The sequence below is a fragment of the Solanum stenotomum genome, unplaced genomic scaffold, assembly GCF_019186545.1.
Source record: "Solanum stenotomum isolate F172 unplaced genomic scaffold, ASM1918654v1 scaffold9962, whole genome shotgun sequence".
NCBI classification, from domain to species: Eukaryota; Viridiplantae; Streptophyta; class Magnoliopsida; order Solanales; family Solanaceae; genus Solanum; species Solanum stenotomum.
The window spans coordinates 1-14,173 of NW_026037913.1; the positions used below are offsets into that span (position 1 = coordinate 1).

Sequence of the window (14,173 nt, forward strand, 5' to 3'; positions counted from 1 at the left end):
CTACAATAGCGTTCATGCGTGTGTTTGTGACTTAAGTATGAGTTTATTCCTAAAAGATTGCCTTTGTTTACGTGCTCGTTGTACTAAATTTGTTAATGTTGAAGTGTGCCATTTTCTTTAAAGAGGTAGTATGTGAGATTTGCCTATCATGCTTTACTTTTAGCTTATTCCATCGGTCTCTCTAGCTTATACATATGTTAGTAACGCCTGTAGGTTTCNCTAACCTAGCTATATATCTTTGTATTTTGCTCATCTCCAAACCTAGTTTAATTATCTACGACTTGCTTGTAGAGTCATTTTTTTTTTGGGTTTCCCACCCGGTGTCCGAGGCTCACATTAGAGATCCGACTAAATTCGGATCGCGCACTGCAGGGCCCATTTGGAGGTGGCGCTCCCAACATGATTTTCTCCATACCCAGGGCTCGAACCCAAGACCTCTGGTTAAGGGTGAAGCACTCCCACCAGTGCACCACAACCCATGTTGGTTGTACTGGCGTTTCGTTACACTTATATAGTAGGAGTAAATGTGAATGTTCCTAGGAATGTCTTAAATGTGCGCTATTAAAGTTAAAGTATTTACTTATCAGGCCAAGTTTGAGAATTTGTTTATGTAGTATGACACTGAAAAATGTATCAATAATGTCCCACGTAGTAAGTGACACGTACGACAAATATGGATTGCTATAATATTTAATATATATACAAAGGCATGGTGGCCAAAAATAATTAATAAATTAATTGAATCGAGAGTGGAAACACAAAACACAAATAGTTCAAAAACAAAACTAATATAACGAAAAATTGTTTAAATAGAAGCATATGTCATCTCTAGGGAATTTTTACTTTTCACACACCTTGGAAGCTGAGGCCAAGCTAGCGGGGCAGAACCGCAGAAGGGGCTCTTAGTGAAAATCCTACCTCCACCATTGTCCGGAAGTTATCCCGCTTACTTACTAACTTCCTAGACATTCTGCAAAAACATTGGAAACAATTATTCTAACAAAACATGTGTTAAAAAACAGTTAAAACAAATAAAAAGGAGCATCAACAGAAAGCTTACCTGTTAGAGAACTGTATACAGTGTGCATTGCCAACTTCTCCACACAAAAGAATGTCCACTTTCCATTTCACCATTAGAACTGCCTTTGCTTCCAAGATCGACGGGGATACTTTACTTTGAAACTATTAAGAAAATGAACCTCGGGCCTTAGCTCAACCTCAAAAATTACCTGATGAAGTGAGCATTGTCCAAGACCATGTAAGGAGATAACGTTCACTCACTGATCAACAACACGAGAAAATCAAACAGAGACGTACATCATTTACCAGTTCACCACTCACCATCAAGAACTGATGTCTTACTCCCCAAATCTTCAATCTTGGGAAGCTTTGCTACGATATGCAACAACTTCCAATATAGTTCTGGAACGAGTGAAAAAGCTCAGACAGCTTGCTTCAGTCCATTGAGAGCTTTGTGATGTCTGCAGACAAGTCAGTGATGTCATTCTGCTGGAGAACATGCTGGTTGATATATTGATATATGACTAGTCACATTTGTTCTTTTTAAAAAGAAAATCCGCTGTGTCCAGCTCGGGGAGACTTTGTGGATTACCATCCCACCCCTCTATCCTTCTCAACTTAAATACTATGCTTTGGCTCCCCAGCAAGACTCGTACTCGTGATGTACATACACCTACCACACATCTCACGCTGTACTACCTTTACCGTTGAACCAAAGCTCAAGGCTGATAAATGACGACATTTTTTCTTTCTGATAGCTGAGAAATCCGCTGTCTCCAGCTCCGAAACTTGGTGGATTACTGGCCCGTTCCATCCTTCTCAACTTAAATACTAGATTTGGATCCTCAGTCCTCAGCATGTCTCGAACACGTGATGTATGCCTACCACACATCTCAAATTGTACTACCTTTACCGTTGAACCGAAGCCCGGGGCTGCATATATATGATTACATTATTTCACACTATACTGAATGATCAAAGTTTCAAGTCTTCTTATGATCTGAAGCACTTGTCCTCTGTTTCTCCTTAGCTTCCTTCTCTGCTTTCTTTCTCTCGAACTCCAGCTGCTTGCGATTTTCCTCTAAGGCTTGATGGAACATTCTTTGGAAGCTCATTAATGTCGAGACAACTAGGAGAAAAAGTACAATAGAGGTAAGCTGAGGATCATCTCATTCTAAAGAAGAATTGTTTTAATAACCACAACTTAGAGGATATCAGTATGAAACAAGATATTAGATATATCCATATGAAATTTCTAACAGCTTTTGTACTGACACGACTGAAAATAGTAATAATTGTAAATATTGATTTCAACAATACAAAAAGAACTCCAGAAAAGAATCAGATAGATGTATGAATGTTGTCGAACATCTGAAGCGAGTGCACAGAACAAAAAGTATAGCAAGGAAGAAGAGTAAAACAACCTTTTGAGTAAAATAGCAAAGATAAGTGAATTTTCGATACAAAACAAAGAAAAGTGACTTTGATCACCTAATTCTAGTAGTTCGGTGGCCATTTTAGTAATAATCTCTTGGTTGCGTTGATTAAATATTACCTTGTTCAAATGGACAACGAGCAGGGTCTTCTCCAAAATAAATAATCAGCGAATCCACATTTTTACCCTGTCACATGGGGCAGAAAAGGCACCAGACAAGGAATATTTCAATAACGTCGAAGTACTATAAGGACAAAAATACCTGTGTCACAAAAGGACATACATACCACATCAGAAAAAAGTTGAGCCAAGGAACTGACTTCACCTTCAGCACAGCTAAGAAACTCCGTCAGAGCCTGGCAAGTAGAAGATACACAAACTAATGAGAACACCGGTGTTCTACAATATTTTTTTGTTTGTTATCCTGACAAAATGTGTGTAGCTAATTAGGAGAACTTTTTGATTGCTATTGTACAATGCTGAACCGGACACCACAGTTATAAAAATAATGTTATTGTACAATCTCAAATACTGGTCTCCTCTAAGTAGTAGGGGTTCCAAGAAGAAAATATTAGAATTTGTCAGCGTGTTGGAACAAGAAAGTGATTACATAACAAAGACGATCATAAATGGCCTGAAATGTAACAGAATCAGTATATTTGTGGATTAGTTAAGCAGATAAATTACCTTACAGAAATTCTCAGACATTAGTCCATCATTTTCTGACATGGACAGCTCGTCTACAACTTTCTCCATTCCTTTGCTAATAGCTTTCATTTCCTCTGCCAAATATTTCAGTTGTATCTGAACAAAAATGGTATTGACTCACTATTTCCATCCATGTCTCTAATGATTAACTATGTCATTAGCCGGTTCAAGTAAAGATACCTTCAATGCGGGTTCCAAGCTGGAAAGATCTTTAGAAAAATCAAGTAGTTCAGGCAATTTGTCCGTAAGGATCTGGCGGAAAAAAAATCATGAACTATTCTGCAAAATATGATTGTCACTAACACAAGTAAAAGTTACTTCACATGCATTTTGTCAAGATAAAACCTTTAGTTTTTTCATCTTTTTATTTTTCCCTCTGATAGGTAGATAAAACCTTAAATTTTCATGCTGCATAGCCACCTTAAAGAAACCTTGATTGTCAAGAAGGATTGTGCTTGCAAGATCAAGTGTTAGAGGTAAAGCAATATCAACAGGATGAAAAATCTGGCATTAAACATCACATCTACACACCAAATGCATGAGAGTGATCTTATTATGATCTCGTCAAGCATACAACCCCGTTATTCTGATCTCGTCAAGCATATAACCCCGTTTTTCTGATCTCGTCAAGCTATTTTCCGAGTGAAGATCCTTACCTTGCAAAGATAATGCATGAGAGTCATCTTATTGCTCCATGAACGTGTGTCTGTTAGTTTAAGGAGGCTGTCTAACTTGAACCCAGCAGCAGACCCTATACCGGTAGCATCAAGACAACAATAATTGCTCAAAGAAACACCAAATGGATAAGAATAGCATTCCATGAATCAAACACACAACAAATATTTCTAAGACTAGAAATGCATTAAGCGTTGAGAAATCAATGATTTTTTTAATCTTTCTATTGATATGCTAAAGTTGACAAGTAAAAATCAATGAATTTATTTTTACTGTAGTTGACAAGTAAAAGTGAACAGAAGGAGTATAATTCTGCAATTCTACTGCCCGGTTTCCCATCCTTTGTCTCTTATAAATCAAACAAAAGAAGAAGGCAATAAGACATAAGGAAAATATGGTGAGCAAAATATGCTTCTACTAAGAAACAAATAATAACCAACCTCTTGCAGTTCCCTGGTTGAGAGCATTTCCCAAATACAAAATTGTCTGCAGAACCCCTTTCAATTTCGATGAACCTCTGATCTGCTTAGGACATTGAAACGACACGGGATAGACAAGGATGTTAGAAAACATTTGAGTGTAATAAAAGATTGATCAATAAGGGAGACAAAGAAACAGAAGTGAAATATTTGCCTGATCAGTTGCTGAATTCACAATATTCAGATTGTTCCTTAGCTCAGAAATCTGAAAACATTGTAAAGAAAAAAACACCTTCAGCAAGATGAAACCCCACACTTCTAAATGCAGGCAGCGGATGCACTGTACTCTCACCTGGGATTGAAACTGAATCGTAAATGAGAAAACCCGTAGCTTGGACTCTATTCGTGGGACTTGCATCAGTTCTAACATAAACTGTTACAGAGCCATAGAAATATTATGTAAACTACAGGAAAAAGTCCCTGAAAGAGAAACTGATATCAAGAATCAAGATAAGGTTATTCAGAATGGCATTGGCAGACCTGTTCACATCTACCCAACTTCTCTTTTTCTCCTTTATAACCCTGCAACAGAAACGTTGGATAAATGAGTTCGTCAACAACATTCCGATATGTATTGAGTAATATATCTTATTACATTTCTCTTGTGGAATAATTTCTTACCTTGAGCACTTCGATTTCCTCTTTTGTTGGGCAAAACTTAATCAGGTTCTCCACCTGATCAATATCTAATGCTGAATCTTCCAAAGCAAGCACTGAAGTCTATCACAAATATCAAAGTCGAATAAGACAACAACAGAACCAGCATTCAATTTTCAACAGGTTACATAGTAAAGGTTAGTTCAACATATAGAAGGATTAACAGAAATCAATGAGAAGCTACATAGATTAATAGACTAGGAACACTGATGAAAAGAAGAGTATCATCACTAAGAAGGAGCATCAAAAGTGAAAATAAATTGAAGAGTTAAAGGTCAAACACACACCTAAAGTATCACGTTTTTGCGAGTTTCCTACTTGAACTATTAAGTGTTTACATTTTCTACATAAACTATCACCAACTATATATCAAAACACACATGTACTATCAGCTGTTCCCTTTTCTTACCTGTACTATCACCATCGTTAAGTAGGAAAAGGGAACAACTGATAGTTTAGGTGTGCTGTGATAAGTAGTTGGTGACATTTCAAGACTACATGTAGGAAAAATGAACACCTGATAGTTCAGGTAGGAAACTCACAAAAATGTGGCACCTCAGGTGTATTTTTGACCATTTTCTCTAAATTAAATGTATTTAACTATAAAACAATACAGAAGCGATTCCAAGTTGATTGAGACCTTAAAATGGTAAAAGAATTATTGGGCAAACATCACCAATCCTATTGAAGCCATGGAGAAGGAAATGTTAATCATTCAAATATGCACAGATAAATACAAACATATGGTTCATGAAGCTTTACTCGGGGAAATTTTTCTACACCAATCAAGCTGTGCCAAAAAAATATATCCAATATATGCAGATGAATTTTGCTTACCAGCATGTCGTGCAGTGGTATCTTCACCTTAGAAAGCATAATTTCACAATTATAAGCCCGTCTATGATCAACCTACAGAAAAGGAAAAAGGATTAAGATAAATTATCTTCTTACAACATTGTGTTAGAGCTAGTATCACAGTTTTGTCTTCTCTTTCCAGCTATTCATCAGGAGAGAACTCCAGTAGCGTCCGACAGTATAATACATGTATCAGGTAAGAGGGATTTATGCAATGTTACAAATTGTTTAACAAGATTGCATTTAGATCAGGTGTTTCAAAACATTAGGAAGCAAAATTCTGAAATATAATTTATCTAACCAGTGACATGTCATTAAAAGAAAACATCTAATCCAAATAACCAAGAAATTAAATTTATCTGTAGAGCTTAGTAATTTAGAGGATCAATAAACTGTTAGTCAGAATATGAGTGATATCCTGCATTAACTTTTGTGAATGAGAATGTGCTTATCTACTAACATAAGAGGGATATATATCAGCTAGAGATACAATCAGCGATTAGCTACTAGCATATGACATACAAAACATTGCTATATACTAATAATCAGGGTACCTCTATACAAATATGATAAGTCAGTCTGTTCCCTTTTTCAAGAAACTGATCACATTAACTGTCTAAGTGCCTTCAAATTTTGGCGTCCTATAAAATGGAACTGCAGTTCTTTATATGCTTAATATTTTGTTATATTCAGTAAATTTAAGAATGGTTTAAGTAAACAACAGCACAATCATCACAGAAACCATATGATTGCAAGAACTTGCCATCCTTGAAAATCCAACTAGGATTTATTGTGGCTTTTAATACTTGTGCTTGGCAGGGAGCATAGGAAAGGTTTCAAGTTAATGCAACAACAGTAACTGGTAAACATTAATCTTTCAAGATGCTGGCACAATAGAAAGATATGATACTACAACCATGACGTTGTACAGTATTGCTTGGTGTTACAAGCTTAGGTTTTGATATAACAAATGTGCTTGGTCAGCAGTTATACTTGATGAAACCTCTATAATCACAATTTTTTAAGCTAAAAGCTCTCCAAACTGGAAATGACCTCATGTAAAACATGAAATGGTGTAACAGACAGGGATGAACGAGCAAGATGCATTAGGAAGATAATCAAGTATAAGAGCTTAAGATTTTTTTTTCAGAAAGTGCATAATTATATTAGTTAAGAACTTCAAGTAGCTTATCAATTTTTTTTAAAAAAATTAAGCTATTAATGTTTATGTCAAACAATGGAATGGTGCAAAGGGATTTTAATAAATTTCAGGAAAACATTTTGTGCATATAAATAAAAAAAAATTAGATAGAAGAGTCACCAGCTGGACTTTCTGAACTTTCTGTCCAAATTTGGTCTTTGAATTCCCGTTCCTTCCTGAACCGACTTGGTCTAAATTTTGAACAGAGAAGAAATATACAAGTTCTGGCATATCAATCACGGATGGCCTATAAAACAGAAATGCAGAGAAGTAAATGAAACATTGTACTCTGGAAAAAGAAGTTGACCACATGGGCGCATTAACAATATGTCCAAAACCTACTTGGAGGCATAGCTACATTTTTCAATTTCAGCCCAAAAACTTCCTTGGACTGCTCTACTTATCTTTAACCAATGCAATGGCTTCAGCTTCTTTGTTGAATTGCTTCTTGAAGTCATAGTGCTAGACAACATCCGTCGGTAATTTTTGCTAGGTGGAGGAGCAATAGGAGGGGTTGGAGATGGAGAAGCAGGCATATTATTCACCTTAGGGAAAGGAACCGGAGGAGGAGGAACGGAAGGAACACTCTTTGGGAGATTATTATTATCCTTGAGAGATGAAACCAAGGAGGGAGGAGGTGGTGATGGTGGTACTGCATATAACTCTGTAGGCTTAGAAGCCTGTGATGAAGGCAAAGGAGGTGGTGGAGGTGGACAGGGTTTTTCGGTTAGAGAAAAATCCTCCTTCACAGGCTGCTCAGGAAGTGGTGGAGGTGGAGGTGGAGGTGGAGGTGGAGGTGGACAGGGTTTTTCAATTAGAGAAAAATCCTCCTTCACAGGCTGCTCAGGAAGCGGTGGAGGTGGAGGTGGAGGTGGAGGCGGAGGCAGAGGCAGTAGCATTCCACCTTTGGAAACTAGTCTTTCCTTCAAAGGTGGGGTAGGTGGAGATGGAGGTCGAGGTGGTCCACTTATTGAGGAACAATTCTTGTTCAACCCAGGGGTTGTAAGTAACAAGCATGGGGAAGAACTAGGTGTTGGTGGAGGCAGCGATGGCGGTGGTGGTGGTGGTGATGACCCACCACTGAAAGTTAAATTTTGCTTCAAAGGTGGTGTAGGAGGAGCTGAAGTTTGAGGAGTTCCACACACATAAGCAGAATTCTCCTCCAACACAGGGACTAAATGTGGTACAGGTGGTGGCAATGGTGACGTCCCATTCTTACTGACTAACTTTTCTTCTAAATGTTTGATAATGGGGGGTATGGGACCTGATGGAGAAGGACTCCCAGAAGGGAAAGTAGGCAGAGAAGGTTCCATTTTGGCAATTATGTCATTCTCACATGGACTTAAAGGCATCCCAAGAGGAAGCAATGATGTGTCAGGTTGAGATACTGTAGTTGCATCATCTTTCAAATATATAGAATTAGTACTTTGGTCTCTGGGAGGAGTAGGCTGCGATGGAGAAGGTACATCCAATTTATCCTTGAGTGGTGGGAGTAGTGCTGGTGGCGTTGGAGCAGGAGATAGAGGCTTTCCAGTGACTATACCTTGATCCTTTGTCAATAAAGGTGGAGGAGTAGGCGACATGAGGACATTTGTCATGAGTGGTCGGTCCTTGATTTCAGATAGAGAAGAAACTTCTTTCAGCTTACCACATTCTTTTCCATAAAGTGAAGGATGTTCCACAGTTTTGCTTTCATGAGGTGACACTGGTGGTGATGTAACAGAAGCACTAGATTCTACACTAAAACCAGTAGAAGTAAGCATTGGAAAAGAGATTGATGGCTGCAACTTTATAATTTTCATCTCAGTTTTTCTTTGACATAATATATAACTACACTCAAACTTGGCATCAACTGGAAAGTAAACACTCCAAATTTGACTATGCACATCTAGACACCTCAACTCGTCTCCACCTTGTTAGTTGAACACTCCAACTTACAAAATGATCATCTAGATACCTCCAAAATTTATATGCCACATCAGCATCGGGTGTCCACGAGACACAATAAGGACGAGTTGTGAAGTGTTTCGTTGTTAGTTGAGGTGTCTAGATGTACACTCTCAAAGATGCAATGCTTACTTGCCAATGATGCCAAGTTTGAGTGTTTCTTTATGTATTATGCCTTTTTTTCCCAACAATCTGAAATTGAGCACTAGATTTTACACTAGTGCCAATAGGGGAAGGTTATGAAAGAGAGATTAATGGTTGCAAGTGTGACATTTTCATCTTACCTTTGGTTTCAACAAGCTGAAACACAGCTTCTTGTTTGTTGCTACGGTATGCTTCAGAGGATGACCCAACCTGCTGCTCCAAAGTAGACTGTGCCAAGCCCTTAGCATTATTCTCTAATGCTGCAAGTTCTTGCCTCTTTTGAGGGTTCTCCAAAGTAGCTTGATCAATGAGCTTGGTAGTGGCTGTTGTCTCAGGTGGAGATCCCAATTTTTCCGGGATCAAATTTGATTCAGTTATTTGTTCGAGCATATTGCTAGCAGCATCACCCTTTTGATTTAGCCAATCGGCACTGTTAATGATTTCCTGAACTTTAGCAAATGCCTCCACTGGAAGGCCATCCTTCTTATCGAAACAAGACAAATCAACAGGGACTACAGAAGCAGCAACATCCATGTCTGAAAAAAGAACCTTCGACCCGTGCATAATTGTAAACTGTTATGCTTCTTGATAGAGCGAACATAAAGATAACAGAAAAGTGAATCTAACGAGAATAGTGATACCTCAATTCTGAAGTCTTTTGGAAATTGATCCTTAGCATCCCACAATGTATCAACTTCATCACTGTTAAGTATCAGAATGCTTGACTGAATAAAAGATGTGTTAAACATGGTTCGAAACATCATTATTTCCCGGTCATCGTGCAAGCTAATACATTCCAAGACAACATCACCTTGTATATGACAAGTGATATCAATCTTGACTAATTCACATTCTTCCTGCAACAACATGATAAATGTCTTGTCAATAGTTAGTGGGACTCCAAATTAGAGTTCATACACCATAAAAGATGGAAAGAGTAGGATAGAAAGTCCATATGGATTCTGTGATTGCTCAAGAATGTCGCATAGAACAGGACCAAATACAACCAATTTTTACTTGAAGCCCCAATATAGAAGGAATTGTTGTAAAACTGAGGTGTCAGATCAACAAATCAGATACTCAAATGGTCCAATTAACTCTAAATCAAGTATCTTTGTTCCATAAAATCAACAATCTTGACATATTACCATGTAACCTACAACCACACATTGCTCAAGGGCAAAGAATGTATAAATTACTAGTCAAAGAAAGATGTCAGAAACTTCAGTAAATCAAATCATTAGATAGTCGATCATCGATCCACTTAAAATCTTATATAACACCCCTCGTCATCCTATCAAGGATAACACATTCCACATCCTCACTTTATATGCATTTTATCTAAAGAGTTTGACAAGTTCATCATCAGATCAATCATGATTTTTCAACGTGAAGTTTAGGGGGAACAACTATTTTTTTTAGTAAGTCTGAAGTTTATGGACAATTTGACCCTCGTTTATGTGTCAATCCTGAACAAAGCATGTCCTTATCCAGAAAACTTAACAAAGATTCCTTTTTTTTCTCAAGGATAGCAACATTCCTGAAATTGCAAAGGATAATTGAGTTTTCTGAAGGGGAAAAAATATCTAACCTGCTTGTAGTAACGGACAATATTACTTTTCTTTTGTGTGGAGAACAAACTTTTCGGAGACCGATCAGAAACTATTAATGGATCCTGTCCATAAATACGAAATATGGGCCGACATCCACCCTTGCCATCAAAATTAGGTACCATCCTTATAATAATGCAATCCAGAGTGAGTGCTCTATCCAAGGGAGGCCATTGTGTGTTCAAGTTCCTTCTTGCTACATACTGTAAATATCTTAGTTGAGAAGGAATTGGATTTAGAGGTTGCATTAGGTGCAAAAGCTCATGAGGAGCCTGCTTATGAATCATGTCTAAGGTCTTCTGTTCTCCGTTGAAGTGTCGTCTATATATCAATAATGCAGCCAACATAAATGCCAAAACTGGCCAACCACCCCATTCACAGTGTAGTAGGAGCACATTTTGCTGCCCGAGGGAGAGCCAACTTTCACTGGATCTAAGAAAATGGTTTATCATCTCCATAGAGAGCAAAGGGCATCCTTCATAGTGTCGAGGGTAATCCATTATTGTCACATCATGCTCGGAAAGATCGTTTGCAATCAGGCTTTCTGACTCACCCTCCCGAAAATTGAAAGCCAAAATTGACACGTCAGGGTAATGATCCCGAAGTTGGCTAATTACGCTTGCTACATAGCCTTTGTAATTTTTCTCTTCCCAAACATCAGTAGAGAAACACCTATCAAATACTGCAAATAACAACAGATGCACCTATTAGCTAAACTATTATATGCAGCAGGCAAATATTTTATAGTCATCTACTTCATTTCATATCCGAATGAGTTTCCTCATATCTTACCATTTGAATTTTGAGCACACAGAAAAAGGACCTAACAGATGATCACTTTTACAGGTTCCGAGTTTCCACAGTGAATCAGACATTCAAGTTAAAATATGAACAAATATAGCAACTGTAGCAACCAATAACTAGTATACTTTGTAATCAGTGGCGGATCCAGGATTTAGAGTCCGTGGGTGCCAAATAGACTTATTGATAACAATTATAAAAAAATATAAAAATTGTGCCAGCTGTTTTTCCTTAAAAAAAGGTGCTTGGAGCTTCTTTTTTTTCTTAAAAACCATATGCAGCAAATTTCTCAAAAAAATAGGTACAAATGGGATTCAAACCCGCAACATCAGCCTTCTAGTTGCCCTCCTACCTTGGCACCACAAGCCAATTTTGTTCTGTGGGTGGCACGCTTTATATTTATATAAATATTATATGTATATACCTATGTATATATAGAGTTTCCGTCGAAGTTCGGGGGTGGCGTGGCACCCCCACAGTCCTTCATAGATCCGCCACTGTTTGTAATCAAGGTAAAAGGTCAATTTTTTGAAATGGGGAGCTTTGAACAACTCACAAATTTTGTTTTACTTATTTAATAATTCTATTTTATCATTTACCCTATCTTTTCATAGTAGCTCTACCTCATACCCTACAATTTCTTGTATGTAACAAGAGAGAATAATACAATCTATCCAAACATTATATTTATTAAAGCAATGTAGCACGATAGCAATACAACACAATACAATTCAATATGATACATTATGAAACAATACATAACAATCATCCAAACAAAGTGACAAAGTGCACAAAAGAAGGACCCGACAGATGATCAAATTCCATTTCCACAGTAGAGTTAGACATTAAAGTTAAAATCCAAACAAATAAAGCACAATTAGCACTTGTTTGTCTTCAAACAACAAATCGAAATACGATCAAACAAATCAAATTTAGTGATTGGAGAAGTACTCATCCAGCTCAATCTCAACAAAGCAAAGAGTTAATAGGGTTTTCTAAAGAGTTAATTGAGCAATAAGTCAACTCAGAGAGAAAGAAAATGACCTAACAGATGATCACATCTACAGTTCCCATTTTCCACAGTTAAAAAATGACATTCAAGTTAAATTCTGAACAAATAAAGCAAAAATTAGTAATTATTTATCGAAATACAAACAAATTAATCAAACTCAGCAATCGGAGAAGTATTCATCCAGCTTGATCTCAACAAGCAAACAGTGAACATATGATCACTTCTACCGTTCCCATTTCCACAGTAAAATTAGAAATTCAAGTTAAAATCCGAACAAATAAAGCAAAATTAACAATTTACAACTCCAAATTACTCAAATTTAGTAGTAATTATCTAGCTCGATCGCAACAACCAAACAGAAAAAAAAAAAAANCACAGTTAAAAAATGACATTCAAGTTAAATTCTGAACAAATAAAGCAAAAATTAGTAATTATTTATCGAAATACAAACAAATTAATCAAACTCAGCAATCGGAGAAGTATTCATCCAGCTTGATCTCAACAAGCAAACAGTGAACATATGATCACTTCTACCATTCCCATTTCCACAGTAAAATTAGACATTCAAGTTAAAATCCGAACAAATAAAGCAAAATTAACAATCTACAACTCCAAATTACTCAAATTTAGTAGTAATTATCTAGCTCGATCGCAGCAACCAAACAGAAAAAAAAAAAAAAAAAAAGGGGGAAAACGAACCGTAAACTCTGTCGCCGCCGATCTCAAGCAGTCCGTCCGGTGGTTTCCAATAGAACAATTTCCGAAACAACGCCATTGTTAATGGTTACTGAAGAAAACAGAGCTTCGTAGTTCCTTTACAATTAACAGAACTTTATGCTTTATTGCATCAGTTTCGATATTTATATAAGTTTCTCCGTCGATGTGAAGAGGAAATTTGGTTCGTATTGATCGATTTTTTTTTAGTATATATTTTTTCTTCATACACAAGAAAAGGAGAAGCTTACAGTACAAGTTGAGGTATCAACTATACTATTAACAACTTTAACTGTTGTAGACGAAAATGCACAATTTTTACCGGGAAAATGGTCTAATTTTGTTATTTTTTCTTAAATCGAGAAATTAACATAAATTGCCGGGTGTATAGAGAAAAATAATTGAAGTGAATGAATAATATATAAATAGTTAAATACTTGTGTACATGAAAAAATAGTTTGGAAGATATATAATATATGCACATATATTAAGGGCCCGTTTGGCCATGTGATATGATATCATGATATGGAATCATGAGATGAAATTGAAGGTTTGTTTGGACATGTGATATGAAATTTTTGTGTTTGTATATTTTCTCATAAACATAAAAATTCCATAAGTTGTAAAACTATTAAAATAACCTCAATTGTTTATTCAATCTTATCAAATAAACAAAAAATTATACAATCGCATAATAAATTATTACAAAGTTATTTGTTCTCCACTTAAGTAATTGTTTCATCTAACTTTAATTTAATAAAAAAAATTGAACATAAATTGTACTTGATATGCTCATATCTCTCAACTACTCTTACAAATAACCTATAAAGTAGAAAAAAAACATACATTAGTGAGGAATATTAACTTAGAAGTTAAATACACTAAGATAAAAATTAACAAACATCACTAACTTCT

General features: G+C 36.5%; 1 protein-coding gene across 7 annotated transcripts; it reads right to left on the reverse strand.

Moving 5' to 3' along the window:
• Positions 1–651: 651 nt before the first annotated feature.
• LOC125853185 (formin-like protein 13) lies at positions 652–13,488 on the reverse strand. 7 transcript variants are annotated; one of them, XM_049532853.1, is made up of 20 exons: positions 13,244–13,483; positions 10,713–11,413; positions 9,763–9,978; positions 9,262–9,670; positions 7,373–8,765; positions 7,151–7,277; positions 5,812–5,883; positions 4,939–5,037; positions 4,798–4,839; positions 4,610–4,690; positions 4,472–4,522; positions 4,279–4,360; positions 3,820–3,914; positions 3,344–3,415; positions 3,143–3,259; positions 2,743–2,811; positions 2,576–2,642; positions 1,342–2,149; positions 1,061–1,229; positions 652–970 (listed from the first exon to the last, which is right to left on the reverse strand). In XM_049532853.1, the coding sequence occupies exons 1-18, from the start codon at positions 13,317–13,319 to the stop codon at positions 2,004–2,006; spliced, it is 3,915 nt and encodes a 1,304-aa protein (XP_049388810.1). In that variant the 5' UTR covers positions 13,320–13,483; the 3' UTR covers positions 652–970; positions 1,061–1,229; positions 1,342–2,003. The 7 variants fall into 7 exon arrangements, with proteins under 7 accessions (XP_049388810.1, XP_049388809.1, XP_049388811.1 ...); XM_049532852.1 differs by having other exon boundaries at positions 1,061–2,149; XM_049532854.1 differs by lacking the exons at positions 652–970; positions 1,061–1,229; positions 1,342–2,149 and having other exon boundaries at positions 2,718–2,811; positions 13,244–13,485.
• Positions 13,489–14,173: the final 685 nt, after the last annotated feature.

Excerpts from the sequence above, each read along its gene's own strand:
- LOC125853185 (XM_049532853.1), bottom strand. The coding sequence starts at position 13,319 with ATGGCGTTGTTTCGGAAATTGTTCTATTGGAAACCACCGGACGGACTG. Across the intron at positions 9,979-10,712 it reads TTGTCCGTTACTACAAGCAG|GAAGAATGTGAATTAGTCAA; the intron begins GTTAGATATTTT and ends ATGTTGTTGCAG. Across the intron at positions 4,523-4,609 it reads CGATTCAGTTTCAATCCCAG|ATTTCTGAGCTAAGGAACAA; the intron begins GTGAGAGTACAG and ends CAATGTTTTCAG.